Source organism: Pararge aegeria, chromosome 12, assembly GCF_905163445.1.
Source record: "Pararge aegeria chromosome 12, ilParAegt1.1, whole genome shotgun sequence".
Lineage (NCBI taxonomy): Eukaryota > Metazoa > Arthropoda > Insecta > Lepidoptera > Nymphalidae > Pararge > Pararge aegeria.
Window position 1 is genome coordinate 4311616 of NC_053191.1, and position 19764 is coordinate 4331379.

Here is a 19764-nt window from a genome sequence, read left to right on the forward strand (position 1 = left end):
GGTCAAACGAAATAAAAGAGAAGTATTTACTGTTACTTTTAAAACGTTGATAAATCAAATCATTTTCTATTTGAAGTATGTTTCTCATTTTAGTTTTTATATCCGCCTTTGAAGCGAATGTAAGTTCACATAGTTAGGTAACAATGAGTTCTGAATATTCATGTTTTCTCTTCATACAGAACACATAATTTTTTTTTAATTTTAATAAATATAGGTCTTTTTAGAAAGACATTTATAAACATAGTTTAGTTTCTATAACAAGTGTAGAGAAGTTTGAAAAACACTGTTTTACTTTTAGCTAGATTGCTAATTAATTTAAGTTACGGTGATGGTAAAAACAAAAAGGAAAGGTTCCTTCCACCTAACCTAAATTTTAAGTTATACTCGCAAGAGTGAGGTTTCACAAAATAGATCTAATAAGGCACTTTTATACACCCAATTTGAATTAAGTATAGTAAAATCTTTAAATATTATGAAAACTAAGCTTTATTTGCTATACTCTGAGAAAAGCAGGAGAATCTGTTTACTGTGATTTATAATTCCTTATTCCCGACACCAGATCTTCAGCAATGTAGCCTCTACGCATGTTTGTTCCTAAACCGGAGCATCCTTAGGAGATGTTGAGTTTACTATGAATAATTCTTAAGAAAAAGAAGCAAGTTATGATGAATTAACAATTATTCATTGTAAAGTCAATATCTCCTGGATTCTCCATGGATTTCTGCAAAGTGATGCCTGCTTCTATCCAATATTTAAAACTTTAAATTCCATGGTGATGTGGATAGTATAACATGCATTTGTTTTTATTTATTTAAAGCAGTTACCATAAAGTGTAATTGTGACTTCATGGTACAAGACATCCTGCATACCATTTTGGTTTTGATATCAATACCATACCATGTTATTGTGGTAGGGAAAACGGTAGCTCAAAAGGCTGAGCTCTTTTCTGATCAGACGGATCGGCTATGGAAAATCAATTACGTTTTATTTGATGTCACATTTGATGGTAACAGAGGTAGTGAGTTGAATAGTTCTTTAAAACAAAATACATACTACAATTCCAATAAATTGTTTAGTATCACACATCTATATTCTCCTATAAGATAATTTCATAATCTAAAGAGAAGTCATACTCACGATCGCCATTCTTTACTCTATACATAGGTTCTTCAAACTGGGCATTGGTAAGACACTTCAGTACTTTCAGGAAGTAGGGTAACAGTTTATCCTGATGCTGGAGACCACTTTGCAGGAAGTAGAGTCCTAGGGATATGCTGGCTTCTTGACTGCGTGGTGTGACAACAAAGCTTGAACTGACTTGCGGGCATAGCATGAATAATGTGTTCACCTGAAATGAGAGATGAGTGAATGAAAATAAGACTAAGCCAGGGCTTCCCAATCTGAGAGCCATAGAAATTAAGAACTTCCTTCAAAAAATTCTGTGTACTTCTTTACTTCAAAAAATTCTGTGTACTTGCAGCTTGTGTGGGACAAGCAAGCTTTGAAAAATTTGTCGAGATCACTAAGCTCAGCCATCACATTTTCGGGCTACTAGAACCAGTATCTACCTATCTATTTTAACTAGCTATGTTAAAACTTGGGAACCGTGACAAATATGAAAACTTGTAAGAGTGCAGCAAGCAAGTGAGTCATAAGCAGCAAGGACTGGGAAATTTCAAAATACCTCGGAAATAACATCTCAAACAAATCATTCTGTGTAATTGGCAAGGCTGAAGCCCTGGTCACCAACTAGTGACAAATACCTGCTTGGTTAACCTTTTTGGTTGCAGCTTTACTCAGTCACAAATTAGCATAAATCAAGAGTAAATAAAGACAAGGATTTTTTTTTTAAACTTAATACCTTATTTTGTATTAACAGTAAAACAAATGCTACAAAACTGGTTTTGTTTTAAAAGTATATTTAAAGCAAATTTTAGATAAACATGAGGGCAATTAGGTGCCCTTTTTTTAAATTAGCTCTTAATTTAAAAAAAGGCTACTGTAACTGTGAACTGCCCTCTACAACTGTGCCCATCTTTCACTTCTTTTAACACACACCCAAACCTTTTTTTTTTGTTTGTCCCAATTAATCCAGACCCTGTCATCCTCTTCCTTTTTTTACATCAATTATATTCGTAATCATCACATTTGTTCCAGAAGAACAAATGTGATGATTACGAATATAATTTATTTATATAGTTTCAATTATATATCTATTATCACCAACTCTTGGGTGCCCTAAGGCATTTAGAAATCCCTTCAAAATAACTTATGTACAGCAGTAAACTTTTACTGCTTGAGATGCTGATGATAGGAACCCTTTCCTATTTCCCTGAAGGGAACTTCTTTTAAGGTATGATTCTTTTTCAAATACCTACTTACTAAACTTTGGAAATTAAGGTTAAATGCTTTGTCATCAGGAAAGGAGCAAGTAAGTAAACTGACCCTGAACCATGGAAATGACGATAACAGCTTATGTCATATTTTGATGATATCATATTCAAATCGAAAAAACTTTTAGGGAACTTCTCAGATTGGAAACGTAAGTATGTAATTATAACTGCAACTAAATGGATAAGTATATAAGTGGTTTCTTAAAAACTTCAAGTTACGAGAAACATTTCGTAACAACAAAATAATAAACAGGATTACAATCGATGTTTTGCAACCTACCTTTTCCCATGGTGTAGGGTGAATACAGGACAGACATCGTGCCAAATGCTGGACGGTCTGCCTGAAAAAGTCGTTCTCGTCCATTTTTCGGCTGGTTTCCTTTCAATGTAGTATCATTTTTCTATTTGCGAAATTAGAAAAACATTGAATCGTCCCGAGAACATTCACATTTCACCAACATTGACAATTTGTCAATAAAATATTACTGACAGATGACATTGACGTTCCAGCTTGATATAGACCATAAACCTGCATAGACTGTACATGAACCAGGATAATACATTATTTTTAATTGTATACAATTTATTTTCTTCTTTCCAGTAAAAACATTTAAATTGTATACAAATATTGATAATAAAAGAACATCAACTATAAAAATAATTACGCCATCCAATTTCAAAGGATTTCAATATATTAGACACGTAAGATCGTTTTTATGAATATTTGCAATATTATTAGAAGCGGTGATAGCGCAGTGGGCAGGAGCTCGACTTAACTTTCGAGTGGCCGAGTTTGAACTCCAGCAGCAGTTAAGTAGTTAAAAATATCACTTGCTTCGATGGTGAAAGAAAACATCGTGAGGAAATCCGCCTGAGAGTTTAACATAACGCTCTCTCTAAGGTATGTGGAGTCTACCAATCCGCACTGGGCCAGCGTTGTGGACTTTATTGTGGGTCGATATTATGATATTTTAAGTCTTCTCTGAAAACTGACTAAACACGATTTTCAGGCGACTATCACTGAAAACTTTTTGCTGGTTACTGCTTGCGATTTATAACATAAAATGTCGCTTTAAATATTTTTATACAGGTTATAATATTATAGAACAATTTATTATTTGATACTAGTAAATCAGCAGGTTTTACCATGTAGCTGTAGTATGCGCGACACAGTTGGCTATTACTCGGCTATTACTTTGTAAATGGTTACCTTGGTGGTAACCTCAGGTTCGCTTATTGTTTCGGCTGGCATGTAGTTTTGATTCGCCATCCAAGGTCTCTTGTATTGTTCTGCTTTCTAAAGAGTGTATAGTAGAAAAAACAAACATTTATAAAAATATTTTATTAGGTATCATAATAATAGTTTAAATAGAATACATTAAATCCAAACAAAGGCATTATACAATTTCATACCATCAATATAACAACAAATAACATAAAACTGATTAACAATCTTTGAACACATGTCTTTCTTGGATATGATAATTTCATAATAATTAAACTAAATTCAGTGGTCAAATCTTTAGTCCGTTTTCGTCAAATCTTTATAACTGAACTGTAATTTGATATGTTAATAGCACCGCGAAGGGTTTTCTTTTGGAGATTCTGGAACAATAAAATATCGTAATTAAAACATAAGTAAAATAAATTGACAAATCTAAAAATAGTCCCTTTCATTGTTTTACTTGTCGAGAGGATTGTTTTTCATTTTCATAAGCTTAAGGACCGATCAGTACCATAACCATCATTTGCCACGTGAAATTATGAAAAGATACCTTTTTAAATATGTTAGCCATTAGTAAATTAGTTTTCTTAATATTCTCCTTTTTGATTTCTTCTTTTTTCTGTACAATCTCGGGAAGCGATTTGTACATTTTCTCAGAGTGTTTCTTCATTTCGCGCTCACTTATAAATTTTGGTGCACCTGAAAAAAAAAACAATTTAGGATCACACACAATAAATTATAGGATTTCCTTCCTGGTATAACCGGGTAAATATATAACGACGTCTAATGAATTCTGTTATATTTAAACTGTCACGCCATTTTTATATAAGGTGTAATACGATAGGATAAATTATGCCAGAATGATTTAATGTTCTAGGAATCAATTGCTTATCATAAAACCACTTCCGCGCGCGTCAAGGCAGATCCAAGTAAAACAGACATTGAATTAAATGGTGGTTTCAAATATTGTTACCCAAGGAATTCGAATTGACCTACAAATACTTTAAGGGCCTTGTGACATAAAATGTGACATAACGGCGGAATAGTCATGCAGTGTTTTGACACACTACTAACTATTACTATAGTCGTAAAAATGTAATAGGCCCGTTTTGACATTTGTGCAAGACCATAGAATGTAACTTGGAACGAAACTGATAGAAACAATAAAATAAAAATCAATTACATACGGTGTTTTAAAAAATACGTATTTTTTTTAGGACGTTAAATAATATGAAAGAATATATCGCGAGTATTCTTTTTGCGCTTACTTTATAGTAGCATGCAATTTATAATTGTTGCGAAACGTTCCGTAAAAGTTACGTTCTCAGTCTTTTTTATTTTTATACTAGAGCTGTAACCATTTTTTTGTGTAGTAATCTTTTCTGCAAAGAATGAGCTCGGTTCTCAAAATGGGTTCTAAATAAAGAGTCTGAGTTGATGTATCTGACCAAACGGCACATGATTGAAGCGTCTCCGCGCGCACTGCGCAGTTCTTCGTTCCTCATCTTGTAAAGTTGACTGTGCGCTCGTTTAAGTTTGAAATATATTGTTTACTATTACGTTAACTATGGCTCTTCTATTTTGGACATTAATTTAAACATAGTGATTTGACTCGATTTTTGTGTTTGTTGTTATATGGTACTAACTCTGTTTCAACATGTTGAAAAGTGGATGCATAATCAACAGCCAGTCACGCGAATTGGTTGTGAAGTTAAAGGAATACTTTGAACGAACGAACACTTTACAATACATAATAATATCAATCAAGTACTGATACAAACTTGAATTGATTTATCGTGAGTATCTTTACGAGTCTTATGGTTCCATAACTAGTTACGTCGCGATGACAAATGTCAAAACGGGCCTATTACTTTTTTACGACTATAATCAGTGTAGTTTTTTGAATGAAGCGTCTAGAGTATGTCAATTCAAATCCCTTGACCCTTATAATTCTAAGAGTAAGGTTTTTTTGGGCATTCGATTGCATGTGAAACGAAACAGTTGTATAATATATTTGTTAAGATTCTATTAATAAATAATTTTAACCTTTCTTTCTTCTCATTTCCTCACCAAGTGCTCTAGCAAAAACTCTTAAATCTGATTCGCTAAGAGCATTCAATTCTTGTTGGCGTTCCAGCTGCAATGACAACAGTTGACGTTTGGTAGCGCGTTCGTTTGCTCTGAAAAAAAAGGTAACTGTGAAACAAGAATTTACAAGGGTAAGGGTTGAGGGTACACTCAATATACTTAGTGTATTGAGTGTACCCTCGTAAGTTCTTGTTCTTTCTTGTTCTTCTATTAAATCTTAATGTACCCCACAAGGTAACAAATATTTATTTTATCAAGACAATCATAAAACGATGAAGCCAAGCCCTTTATAGCAAGTTATTTGTAAGCATAGCTTCATCATCATCATCATATCGACCCACTACAGGGCACGGATCTCCTTCCACAATGAGAAGCGGTTAAGAGTGTAGTCCACCACCTGTGGATTCCACCACTGCGGTGGTGGATTGGTGATTGTGACAATCCACACACCTATGAAAACATTATGGAGAACTTTCAGGCATGTAGGTTTCCTCACGATGTTTTCCTTAACCGTTGAAGCAAATGATAACTTAGAAAAGTTAGAGGCGCGCTGGGATTCGGACTCGGCCCCCCCCAAAGTGAAGTCGTAGTCCTACCCACTGGCCTTCAAAACGTAACGTTATGTTGCGGCCCATAATTAACGCGTAAATAGCAAAAGGTAAAAGCACATAAAATATTGCATATGTAATAATGAAAATCAAATTAATTGATTACAAGGAAGATTATTAAGTAATTTCTTCCAATTTTATTCTTCAAATGTTAAAATAAAAACAAATAATAATTTGGATCATCAAAGTTTGTAATCATGTTATGTAAATTATCTTGGTTATCTTTATCTTTATTTTAGTTATCTTGCTAAAACTAAATTCTTGCAAGGGATTATCACATTGGGAAGGATGTCAAAGTGGGAAATGGAAACAAATCATTATAAACTAAAGCTCTACTCCAAGTTGGACTACCCAACTGGTCCATGCTATATTTTACACTTTCCAACATTTATAAGAAACTAGTAGACTCACCAACTTTAGTTACTTCATTCTGAACACAATGGATACTATTATATGCACAAGCATTACAGTTATTACTTGGAATACCTAGAAATATTAGTCTCTTATATTAACTTTTTTTTTTTATTCACATGAAATACAACTTTTTTTATTGAAAAGTAAAATACCTCTATAAGACATATTGCAAGTTTCCAAACAAGAATTAACATTGCATGTGGGAGGATGAACCACAATCATATTCAAACCGGAAGTGCAGCCATCTCTCAGCCTAAAGTAAGAAAGATTGGTGAGGACCTTGGAAAATAAAAATCAAGGAAACAAACTTAAAGAATTGTAATAAATACGGAAGAGTTACCTGGTTTTATTGATCAATTTCAAGCAGTCTTGCCGATTAGAGCATTTCTCTACAAAGTCAGGTCGATTCTTTTCTAAAAATTCACGCACAGTATAATCTTGATCCTTCTTAATGATTTCGTCTGTGCTTGAAATTTCGCTGTCATTGGGCAAACTTTTTGATCGATGACCCCGCGTGTTGCATCGAGGGCTGCAATGAGACATGTCTTTCTCAATTCTAGAAGCCATTTCCTTAAAAGGTATATTATCAACTTTTCGCTTGGAAGGAACTTTGACAATTATATTCTGCAGCTGACGCCGATTGCTTCCGCAGTTTATCTCCTCGCTAACTACGCTATCTGATGTTTGGATGATCAAATTGTAAGCTACACATTTTTTTTTTGTTTTTTCGACAGTGGTTTTTGTTCTGTGACCTTTGCATTTGTGTCCTCTACAAGAACAATAGTGGACGCGTCTGCATTGATCGCAATTAACTGAAGTACTACTTGTGTCTTCACATTTTTTACCACCCATATGTAATTTGCACCGTTTTTGGTAATATTTATCGCATTCCCTTTTAATTTTGTTTAAAACTTTGCACGTGGCAGCGTCAGACGATGTACTTGGAAAATCCGTCGATATAGGGAAATCTGACGACTCAGTGCACGTTTTAAGCAATGTAGACTTTTTAGTGGATAACTGTACTGCTTTATCTACTAAAATCTTGGCTGGAATGGAATCAGTATTTTCTTTTACAGGTATATTTTTCCGTGAGTCGGAAACATCATCGCCAGCAAATGAGCTAGATGCTTTGTTTTGATCATGGTCTGTACTTTCTTCAGTATCTAATAGATAACCAAGAACATTAATAATTTCTTTAAAGCATTTCTTTCTTTTGCTCTTTTCGAAATCTTTTTTCGAATAACGTTTCGTTATATCTTGTATAACATTTAACAAAGGGTCGTTAAATGTCTGCACCTTTGTGTTACCATTAGTTTCACTGCCAGATGATTTAAACTGTATATCTGTATCCGAGCTTTCTTTAGTTTTAGAATTATTTATCTCTGTGGATTTTGATGACGAATCTGAGTAACAAGAAGCAGTTTTTTCTTGCGCTTTTGTGGCAGCTTCCGATTGTGTTATAGGTGTTCTAGTACCATCTGGTGGGTCCGCTTTGTCTTTCAACGTTTGTTGATGAAATGTAACGTGAAAAGCTTTCTCAATTTTACTAGGGTCGGTATTGGAACGAAGTAGGGGTTTTTGAATATGCATTTGATCCTGAGTTGGATACGTATTGTATTTGCCTTCAATATAGCAACTATCAGTCGGGACATTCGTTTTGCCATTTATCTTAGCTTGGGAATCAAAATTATCGCTGTATGTTTTTCGACTTACAGAGCTTCTTGGTGACTTTTGAAAAAAATCTTCAAAAATTTTTGTATTTCCAGACTGTACAGCTTTGGAGCATTCTTCTTGCAACGATGTAGCGTTTTCAACAACACAGGGTTTTGTTGTCTCTGTTCCTTGAGACGTGAAAGATGTATTGTTTTTGGAATTTGTTTTAGTTGGCGGTGTCTTGGTCCCAGAACCTAAACTAACTTTAAGCGTCATATTGGTACCTTGTATTGGTATAGTAAAATTGTTTGAACATTGTTTATCTTCAACTGTGTTTGTATAGTAATTAACTATTTTATCGGGAATATGTTGAACTTCTTTGTCAACTTTTGGAAAAATTGTAGTAAATTCTTCTTCGGCACTTGTACTAATACATTTATCAAATTCTGTTTGAAAATTATGTTTACTTTCTGGTAAACTACTTTCGCTACTTTGAATTTGGACACAATTTTTATCAAAAGTGTAGATATTTTTTTCTGAAGTAGGTTTTGTAACTTTTTTATATTGTTCACTTATCAGTGCCACACAATTTTCGTCATTAACTATATTTATATCAGATAGCGAAGGATCTGATTTTTTTGGATCGATACTGATTTCAGTTTGCATGCATCTTGTAGCTTCATATAAATATGTTCCTTTTGTATTTTGACGTCCTAATGTATCTGCCACATTTTCTCTACATTCTATAGTAGAGGAGCCTACGCTTTGTTGACTTGTTGTTTGCGGGAGAAGAATTGGCAAATTAAGGTTAGTTTGTGATGATTTTGATGTATGATTATTGGAGCTACTACTATCCTTTATAATTAAACATTTACTCTCACAATCTTTGCCTTTGAATGAAGATATCTTTTGTCGAGGTGATGTGAAATTACTAGAACTTTCACTTACAGTATTTACCGCTTTTGATACTATATCCTCTAATTTTAGATTTTTGCTAGGCAATCTAGAACATTTGTATATTAAGAATTTTTCAGGCATTTCTTTGGACATAACTCCTTCATCAGTACACAGGCAAACATATTTAAAATCATCTGTTACACCATCAGTGAAAATGTGTGTTTTATTTCTTGGGCTTTTACATTTAAAACATTTAGATGTTTCAGTTTCAGGTATCTTTAATTTCTGGCACATACATTCTGTTGCTTTCTGATAAGGAAATTCATGATCCCTACAAGATTGAATGTTAACCTGCACTGAACTATCTGTTACACCAACTTTAGGATGTAACACATGATGGGGGCAACAGCAGTAATGTTTCTCGACTTTAGAATCAATCCTTGAACTGCCTGCTTCAATTTGATGCTTGTTTGCAAATGGTGCATTTTTACTACAATTTTCAGAGTTGCCTGACGATAGGGTGAATACAGAATGACTTCTTTGTTTTTTTAATGAATTACATTTTTCATTTATATTATAAGCACTTGACCCGCCTTCAAGTTTACTTGCATCACCTGAACCATCATCATAGTTATTTCGAATTAAGTCTTTCATTAGGTCTTTAATTCTATTTTGAGTTTTAGTGTCAACTTGTGGAACAGTATTATGAACAACATCTGAACTAACTAGCTTATGCTTTAGGAACATTTCTTTATCTCTTAGATGTCTTTTGTATACTTGTTCTCTTTTTAATGCTTCTAAATACTTTTTATACAATTGCTCTGAAGATGTTTTGTCCACACCTAAATCTGAAAAGGCTTTATTTTTGTTTGAAATATCAGAATCAGTATTCGAAAGATCTGCGGACTTTTCATTATTCGTGAAAATTGGTATATTAGGAACACTTTGAGATGTTGAGGCTATAGGATTTGTATTAAACTTTTCTATGCGTAAAATAGATTTCTTTGGTTTAGATTGCTTGATTTCATTGGCAGTATTATTTGTATCAGAGGTACTTGTAGTAGTGTAGTTGTGATCTCTTAATCCTAGTCTCTTACTGTCGAAGCTCAACCCTGATAAAAATTCGGTAGAGCTCTTGTCACTTTTGTATTTTGATTCAACTAGTCTCTGAACTATGTCTTTAATGAGATACTTCCTTAAGTTGGCATCTTCATATTTACGATCAATAGCAGATTTAAGAATATCTATGCTCTTTTCTAAGTCTTTGGTAAATGAATATTTTGTGGTTTTGCTTGAATCTGTAGTTAGTCCACTAGATTCTAGACTTGATTTGTTATCAGCAACATTATTCTTGCGTTGATTATAATTCATGTGGTTTTGATTATAAATATGCCCTGGCATATATTCAAAACTTTCAGCTTCTGACAACTGGTCCCCACTTTTCTCCAGTGGAACGTTTTCTTTATTAGCAATCAGTTTCTTCTTACTCTGCGGTCTTTTAATTCTTCTCACTTTCTTTTTTTTAGTTTTTTTCTTTAAAGTGTTGAGACTAATCAGCACAGGGTGTCTTTTAACTTTAGGTACTGCATGCTGTGCTTTTTCGCCAGAGCTACAAGATTTGTCTTTACTTCTATTCAATGTAGTCTGAATCTCTTTATCTATTTTAATTAGTGGTGTCACTTTTATATCTTCCAAGGATCCCTTTTCAGGACTTAAAGAAAGGTTTTTTGTCATATTTTCAATGTGGACACTGCCATTTTCATCAACATTAAAAGATATGTGCTTAGTCAAATTCAAATTAATAGGTTGTGGTTTATTATCAGGGTTTTGTGGAATAGACAGTTTAACTGAATCAATATCTTTTTGATATATTTTGGTTGTTTTTTTTATAGCACCTTTTTTATTTTTCGGCTTAGCTTCATTTGGCTCCAACGGAGTTGATTGTGCAGTAGGTGGTCCTATTTCAATATTTTTCGTGTCATTATACGAATATTGCTGCTGCAAAGCCATTCTTTCCAAAGTGCTTAAGCTAGATGCAGAGTTCTTTCGGTCACTTTCATTAGCATAACCTACATCTGCTAAGGAGTCCCATTCAAGCTTGCGTTGAGAAGTTATACTGCTTGTTGGTGAATTGGGCTTATTTGTTGAAGTGTCTAATGTACCATCAATAGCTGAAATCAAAAGGATGTTTAAAGATTAGCATTGCAAAACACACAAGCTTCTATGGTTCCAATCTAAGGGTTGCAGCAGGCTATGACAAAACATTCTCTAATGAGCAAGGTACTAATAGATGCTGTGACATCATAAAGTAAGCATTGCTACAACCTGTAGTCCCGGCATACAATTCAGTCTATATTCCAACATTACTTACATTTCTGAGATTGTACATCATCAGATTTTACAGACTCATTGTCAGAATTTCTAGGCTCTGAGATGACCTCCTCACTAATTATAGGAGGAGATTCAGAGTCACTTTTTATCCGTGAATGTTCAACCTGTAAATAGTAATTAAGTAAGGCTTCATTAAACTCAGATTATTAAGATTTTTTTTTAATATAAAATAGTTAAGCATAGAACTAAAAATATACAGAGCCCTCTTCCGGCTATTATTGCATAAAGTGCATTGTGTCCAAAAACAGTGAAAACGCCCCGCGCACATCTGACTTCACACCAGCAGAATGTTGTTAGCTCACAAACTTTTTTTCATTTTCACATAAATGGTAAATGTGTAGAACATGAGAGATAAAATCATAACTGTCAATTGCTAAATGGGATGAAGTGACTAAGCCTGTTTAAGAAACACTACTAAAGTGGAATGGTTTTTGATACTTATATATTAGTTGTATACAGTTACTGTATGTTATATGTGAATAAATGGTAGGAAACATGCTGGAAAGATGTTTTTATACATAAATGGCTTGTATAAGAATCATGTGAACCACATAATGCTGCCACAGCATCTTGCTGATTTGTGGTATAATGGCAATAGAGAAACAAGATTTTGAAGTTCCTTATATTGTTAAGAATACCTTAACTAAACATACTAAAAATTATACATTGATTACTTGGAAACTTTACCATAATAAGGATCAAATTAATATTGAGACAATTTGCTTTCTACATAATTTCAACTATGCAAATAACTTAGTTAAGCTGCAACATATGCTGGAATTCTCTTTACATTTACAAAGTCTTCAAATTACCAGGGCGTAGAACAAGGTAAGCTTGTGCTATTTTTGTGTATAAAATAAATGTTAGCAGAAGTGATATTTTAAGCTAAGCTATTGGATCTTGTTCATTCTAAGAGGATTTATGAGATCTTAAAAAAATAATATTTCAGGCTTCTCAATTACAATTAATTGAGAAGTCTTAATGAATCTCTTAAGTACAAATGCAAAAAATAAGTAACTTCAATAATTTCTTCAGTCAATCTCTGTAACAGTAACAACTGATAATAATGGTTGCCTCAGTTCAGACCCACTTAACTAAGGCTCTACAAGTCAACTAAGTAGTACAAGTCTAATCTCTCTTCTATTGCGTTACCTGTGTCCAGCACCCAGCAGTGAGATAATTTGAAAGGCTGGTAATGCTGACAATAATAGTGCAGTTGGTATATCGATATTAGCTGCAAGAAGTAGTTCATACAATCTAATACAAAATTTCGATTGACTAGATATAATGATGAAATGAAACTCTTATATATCACAAACCTGCGAAGAAGATTGCTCTGGAATAGAGCATTTGATGGAAATCCTGCAAAGTTCAGTAGAAGATTCACTCTTCTTGCCACAAGAATCCGAAGACTCGTCCTGCGATTTCATTCTTCTCCAAAATAAACTACACGGATCTCTCACTTCACTTTGAGCTGTCGATAAAGAGAAAAACTGCTCTAAGTCTCTTTTCCTTCCGAACTTTTTATAATAATCCAAAATTAAATTGTTAACTGCGGAGCATGCAGTGTGAGATTCTTCGCAATCCGAAACTTCGTTAGCTTCCGTTTCTTCAATTTCCATTGCTTATCGATAAACCTTTTTAATATAAAACGAAGTAAACATCGCGGATAATTTCCTCTTAGTAAAGTCAGAAAACAAAATTTTATGAAGGCCTCTTTTGACGTTTAGCTAACGACATTTTTGTAAACAAAACAATTTTTACATGTTTGCTTCTGTAGTTTATGCGAGGCTATCACACGAAGGTTCAGATTCAAGTTTATTTGTCCGTGTCTAGTTAATTATATTACTTTACTCTAGGGTGTCTAGTCTGTGTATTCAAAATTTTGGGTGTCAAACGTGTGTCAATAGTCAAGCCTCTGCGTCAAATTCATCAATTAAAATCAACAAAATACATGCCCGTACAAATAAAATTGTAAAATAAGTTGATATTATAGTACCTTCTTATATGTTTCATGCAACTAAAATTATTGATTAAATAATTAATCTTAATATGTCTCGGCAAACTTCCCGTCTTGATGCAAAAAAAGTGGTAAGACAAGTTTTTTTTTCCTGGAAATTGGTTTGGAATTTGCTGGTTTATTTACGTGGACTCTCCGATGAAAGTATTTTTTTTTTTATAGAATTCGGAGCTACTTACACTTACGTATGGGGCTTTGGTTTCTCAAATGCTCAAAGAAATTGAAAATCCAGAGGACGTAAACAAGCAGTTGGAACGAATTGGATACAATATGGGCGTGAGGCTCATCGAAGATTTCTTGGCGAGAACTACGTCAACTCGGTGTTTGGAAATGAGGGAAACCGCCGATAAAATACAGCAGGCTTTCAGGTAAGCGCACTTTTATTATTTCACATTTAAATTGTAGTTAATAATCATGCTGTTTTTGTGGCGCAAGTGTGCTTTGTGGATTAAGTGGGAGGCAAGGGATAAGAACTAATAATTACTAACTAACTAACTCCTATTTGAGTGATGACTCGGCCCGCGGTTCATTACCAACATTTAGTATTTGTAAAAACTGACTTCAATCTAAAACAAAATATGTGTAGACTGGAGAACCTCCCCTTTTTGTCTCCTGATGTATATATATTCATATATGTTCTTATGTATTTTGATATTATGTAAATCTGTATTTTTTTTTCTAAATCTTAGTAGGTATAATAGGTAGGTAGGTGGCTCAAAGGGATCTCTTACAGAGATTCATTATGCTTTCTCTTGTGCCAATGTGTATGCCAATTCAAATCAGCCTTGCAACTTGGCTTCCAGGTGGATGATTCCTCATGTTGAATATTAGTGTCAGTTATCACTTGTCAGAATTCTGTTAAATATTATTACAGATTATACCTAAACATGCAGCCCACAGTAACAAGCTGGAGTAGCTCTGGTGATGAGTTCTCGCTGGTCTGGGATCAGTGTCCGCTCAGTGAGTGGGTTGAAATGCCAAATAATGGTCTTAAATATTGTACACTTATACCTGGAGCTATACGCGGAGCTCTGCAGATGGTACAACTTGATGTGCAGTGCTGGTTTGTGCAGGTATAGTTCACTGTTGTTTACAGTACTAGTGTCATCAACGTCTTTAATGATTTTGTGTAAACAATCTTTTCTTAATTTATTTGTGTGAAGTATGAGTGGTGGGCAATGATGATAATAAATACAATGTAAACTCTTTGTAACAACACTCAAGGGACTGCTTATTTTGACATTATAGAGAGTTGTTGTAAAATCGAGAATTCTTAGAATGTATGATGCTGGCAGTTGAATTTATTACAGGCTAGGATAATAAAGCGAAATAGTAACATACACAGCTGCACAGTTTTTATTTATTTTGGCAATTTAAAAAGTACTTTTTATATTTATTGTTGTTGTTATTGAGAGTTGGTGTAATGTTATAAGAAGTGTATCAAAACAATGTATAGAATACAAGCTAAACCAACCAAAGCCGAGCAATTTCGATGGGAGTTTGTTGTTAAATCGAGTTACGTTATATGGAGTTAGAAGTTATATACACTATTTATAAAAATTTACATTTTGTTTTCAGGATCAACTTAAAGGTGATGCTGTGACTGAACTCAGAGTAAAATACATAAAGAGATTAGAGGATGCTGTGCCGGCCGGTGAAGATTAAATAATTACAACAAGCATAGTAATTATTATTACCTAATAGTATGCGCAATCTAACTTGGCCAGACTGAAGTAAGCAACAAGTTTCAAGCGACAAATACAAGAACCAAGAGATTCAAGAGACTTTGTACAATCGATAATGTCCTGGAGAACCAACTTCAACCAATTCTCGCCAAGTAATATACAGGGTGGCCGGTCAAATGATGTCACAAAAAAAAATGTAGGTCCGGTACGTTGGGGACTATTCGAATCACCCCCATGTTTGTTCCGCCATTTTGTATAGTTTTGGAATTATGATTTTTTTTTCGATTTTTTGAGGAATTTCGACATGACCATCTTAAAAAAATTCTAAAAATAAGCAAAATACTTTTTTAGAGTTTTTTTTGCAACTGATTTCTCATGAGTTGTATTTATGCATAAAATAATCAGCATTCGTAGCTTTGATAAAATTTATGAAAATGTTGGTCTAAGGTAAAAATTTAAGTTAGAATTTTAACTAAAATTTTCAACATTTTAAATTTTTTTATGACGTCAACTGATCGGCCACCCTGTATTGCAAATAAAGCAACTTTTTAAATTATTATTTTATGTGTACAGTCGTATTAGAGCTTTTTATAACCAAGCTTTTCCAGGAAGTACTACCATCATATAAACCCATTACCGGTCCACTACAGGGCACGGGTTTACTCCCACAATGAGAAAGGGCTAAAGTTCCACCACGCTGGCCCAGTGCGGATTGGTGGACTCCACACACCTTTGAGAACATCGAAAACTCTTAGACATGCAGGTTTCCTCACGATGTTTTCCTTCACCGTTGAAGAAATTAAAAAAGCCGAAGATCTGTTTGGTGTGGAGTGCAAGGGTTGAAGAAATTATAAATTACACCCTTCAGATTCTGCTGCTTTTCGCGGAGTATAGCAAATAAAGCTTAATTTTCATAATATATCATGGATTTCCGCAAATAACGCCTGCTTCTATCCAAACTCTTCGTATTTAATGTTGAACTAGACATAATTCATACTTCCGTCGCTTATACTAGTAGATAGTTTATATGCAGCTAGCATATAAACTAGCAATCCGTACGAGGGATCCCTAAAAGTCACGTGTCAGTGATATGCACCAGCGCCTCGTCGCTGGCACTCTCTATAGGGCGTTTCTTAAACGCCGAATTATTATTTGACTTTACGTAACTACTTGAAATTTCTTTTAAATTTTTTTTACTTTGATTAATACACTATATAATATATAGGACACATAAACTGGGTCACCTTGGAAGACGCAAGGAAAGTCATCTATTGGAACACTGTTATGTCATAAGTTAATCCTTAAATTCCATTTCTTTTATGATTAAGTTACGTTATTTATAAAATATAGGCATGTCAAGTTATTAAAATGGTTATATTAATTGGTGTTTTTATTTTGTAATATAAGTTGCTGTGGTTTATTTCCACCATCCCATTAAAGTTATTCCCGATAATGACCACGCTGGGCATGTGTGTTGGTCATCGCAGGGCTAGACTGATCGCTGCGGCGTCGCTGCTGCCCGACACCGGTCTGTGCCATTTGTTTAGCCTAGCCAATTCGACATTAAAAGCGTCGGATCTGGTAGCCGCTGGATCGAAGCAGCACGAAACCTTGTAATTTGGATCTCCCTACAAAAGACATGTCCAGCAGTGGACGTCTATCGGTTAATATGATGAATATAAGTTGTACCTATACATTGAGTTTATAGCTGCTGATCGCGACTTCCAGTACTATTTCCAGGATGAGAATTAGGGGGCGTCCATAAATTACGTGAGGTGTTTTTTTAAATTTTCTGCCCCTCCCTCCCCCCCTGGTGAGATGTCGTGAGATTTCATTCAACCCCCTCCCCCATCCCCCAATCTCACGTGAGATTTTTCAAAATGTGAGTTTCTTACGTAAACGCGTTGGATTGTTATTGTAATAAGAAGAAAACAAAGGACGGGTTACACTGTACCGTAAATTCAGATTAAATTGAGCTATTTGGTATAAAACAAATATGGTGGTTTGACAGTGAGTAAATGTATAACGTCGAAGTATGAATGAAATTATTTTCTTTCGAACGAATTAATAAATGATCTTAATCGTATTACGATTACGCTTAAGATAAAATCTTAAGCATGTACAATCTGGATTAAATGGACCAAAATAGTATAATTTATTTTGTTTCAATCAGAAAAAAAATTGCGTGATATTTGCCGAGACCCCCCTCTCTCCAACGTAAGATTAGATGAGATTTGACTCGACCCCCTCCCCCCCTTAAACACCTCACGTAATTTATGGACGCCCCCTTATAAAGTATTCTGAGATCGGTTTATATAAACGTACCTAACAAAGCTTTTCATGCAGTGGTACTTCCTATTTATAAACAAACAGACATTATTTCTTGGTCAAATTGTATTTATACAAAACATTTTGTTATAATATCTGCCATCCTCTTAGAAACTTTACGACCACTTAGGAACTCTCGTATTTATAATATCTGTCTCAGAGGCAAAAGGTACGTACAACAATAAGATCCGTCTCCGATGCAAAATATCTCTGCCACCTATTACGCCAAAAAGCTGCGATCTTGGGCGATAGGTTTTAACTCAGCTGCCGCAACTTAATAGATACTTATTCACTGGTAGGCAACTAGATAGTATTTAAACTGTCTATCGTAACCTTAAAACTTTAACTTTTCTTTTGGAGGTAATCGCCAAAAATTATTATATCGATCGCTCTAAGTTCAACCCTTTAACTATTAACCCAATAAACTATATAAAGGAGTCCTTAGGGCCTGCGCACAACTCGTTTTCACTTTTCAGTCACCCACCCACTCACAAGAAACGCAGTTGTAGATCTTTTCACACCTCTATAAATTCAAATACGAGTGTATACCTATATATACATAGATTTAGTTTTTACTTATATTGGGAATCCTCAAAGACTTGTGCCGATGTTTTTTTTATTCCATTACAAGTGAGACCTTGACTGCAGTCTTATCTGGGGTAAAGTTATAAAGAAGTCCAAGATGGAAGCAGGCTAACTTGTTAGGAGTATGGCAGATATACCTACAACCTAACCTAACGTATCGTAACGTTTCTACGCAAATCATACCGGAACGCTAGATCGCTTGGCGGCACCTCCTTGTCGGTAGGGTGTTAACTAGCTACAGCAAAGCCAGACCTGAATGCCAATTGTGAGGTTTTCTACCTACGTTTAATTATTCGATCACGTAAAAGTAAACTACGTTTTATATACTGGAAAACCGTACTGTCTCTAGTATTTAACTACCGCTAGATCGAATAAGTAAAACTATTTGACAGCAGATCGGCGCAGTGTACTTTCTGAGTCCAAGGCCGTGGGTTCGATTTCCACAACTGGAAAATGTTTGTTGATGAACATTAATGTGTTTCAGTGTCTGGGTGTTTGTCTGTATTTTATGAGTATTTATGTAAGTATATTATTTATAGAAAATATCTTAGTACCCATGACACAAGCTACGCTCACTTTGGGGCTAGATGGCGATGTGTGTATTGTCGTAGTACATATATTATTTATTTTATTTAGAAACTCACAACTGGCACTAAGTCCAGTGGCTAGTGGCGTTCATTGCGGGTATGCACAGGGTATGCAGATGATATTAAATGAAAAGAATCGTCGGTACGAGTTAAAAAAACTTAGCTTAGGCTTTTTATTACTCTTACAATGCCTACTCTCAAGTATTTTATAACTGGTGCTGGAGATTTTTTACATTCTATATCATCTGCCAACTTAGTGTATAACCTGTACATACCTACCCTACCCTGTATACACGCCACTGCTAGTGGCCTTTGTACAAGTTTTGCTCTGTTGCAATCGCGGGGTCGTTTTCGTATATCAAACTCTGTACCTATCGTCAAAGTAAAATGGAACTAATTACCGAGTGTAATTAGAGTTTAGGAGTCGCCAGCCTGAGTTTGGTTTTTCAAACGTGTCAAAAGTCCGACCTTAAGAATTGTAGGCAATGACTTCTCGATTGCGAGCGAGCCAATCTTATACTAAGACTACAGATAAAAATCTGATATTATACATTGATGCCGGCATTAACCTTGAGATCGCGATCGAAAGGCGCTGATCTGGGTCATCATCATCTTCATAACTCCGAGATGATGCTGTTGATATAAAACCCTATGGTGCCGTTTTCGTTATACTTAGGTAGGTAGGTACACACAATTCTAAACTAAATCCAAGTAAGTATGTCTAAGTTAGTGGCACCCTTATCAGTACATATTATTTAAGGTTCAAAGGTTGTCTGGGAAAAAATCGCCTTAGCGATAAGACCGCCTTTGCATGCAAAATGTTTTTGTTTAGTTTTTTACTGTTATTTTTTTCTTCTTCCTCTGTATCATTTATATGTGTGCATTAAAGT

At 34.6% G+C, this 19764-nt stretch overlaps 3 protein-coding genes across 12 annotated transcripts in view; 1 reads left to right on the forward strand and 2 right to left on the reverse strand.

The window, feature by feature from the left end:
- Positions 1-2836, reverse strand: part of LOC120627836 (phosphatidylinositol 4-kinase alpha) — a 45842-nt gene extending 43006 nt beyond the window's left edge. For all 9 annotated transcript variants that reach the window (XM_039895920.1, XM_039895911.1, XM_039895919.1 and 6 more), the window contains exons 1-2: positions 2674-2836; positions 1138-1348 (exon numbers count right to left, since the gene is read on the reverse strand). In XM_039895920.1, the coding sequence (XP_039751854.1) occupies positions 1138-1348; positions 2674-2757 (295 nt within the window). In that variant the 5' untranslated portion in view covers positions 2758-2836. The remainder of the gene's footprint in view (positions 1-1137; positions 1349-2673) is intronic.
- Positions 2837-3756: 920 nt separating this feature from the next.
- Positions 3757-13405, reverse strand: LOC120627979. 2 transcript variants are annotated; one of them, XM_039896129.1, is made up of 6 exons: positions 12989-13405; positions 11650-11773; positions 7069-11449; positions 5665-5798; positions 4169-4317; positions 3757-3998 (listed from the first exon to the last, which is right to left on the reverse strand). In XM_039896129.1, exons 1-6 carry the CDS (start codon positions 13289-13291, stop codon positions 3930-3932), a joined length of 5160 nt encoding a protein of 1719 aa, XP_039752063.1. In that variant the 5' UTR covers positions 13292-13405; the 3' UTR covers positions 3757-3929. The 2 variants fall into 2 exon arrangements, 1 of the variants encoding a protein (XP_039752063.1); XR_005658946.1 differs by lacking the exon at positions 3757-3998 and adding an exon at positions 6881-6981 and having other exon boundaries at positions 4239-4317.
- Positions 13406-13548: 143 nt separating this feature from the next.
- Positions 13549-16101, forward strand: LOC120628425 (trafficking protein particle complex subunit 3). Its single transcript, XM_039896787.1, has 4 exons — positions 13549-13760; positions 13852-14057; positions 14564-14762; positions 15268-16101. The coding sequence occupies exons 1-4, from the start codon at positions 13722-13724 to the stop codon at positions 15352-15354; spliced, it is 531 nt and encodes a 176-aa protein (XP_039752721.1). The 5' UTR covers positions 13549-13721; the 3' UTR covers positions 15355-16101.
- The last annotated feature ends 3663 nt before the right edge of the window (positions 16102-19764 follow it).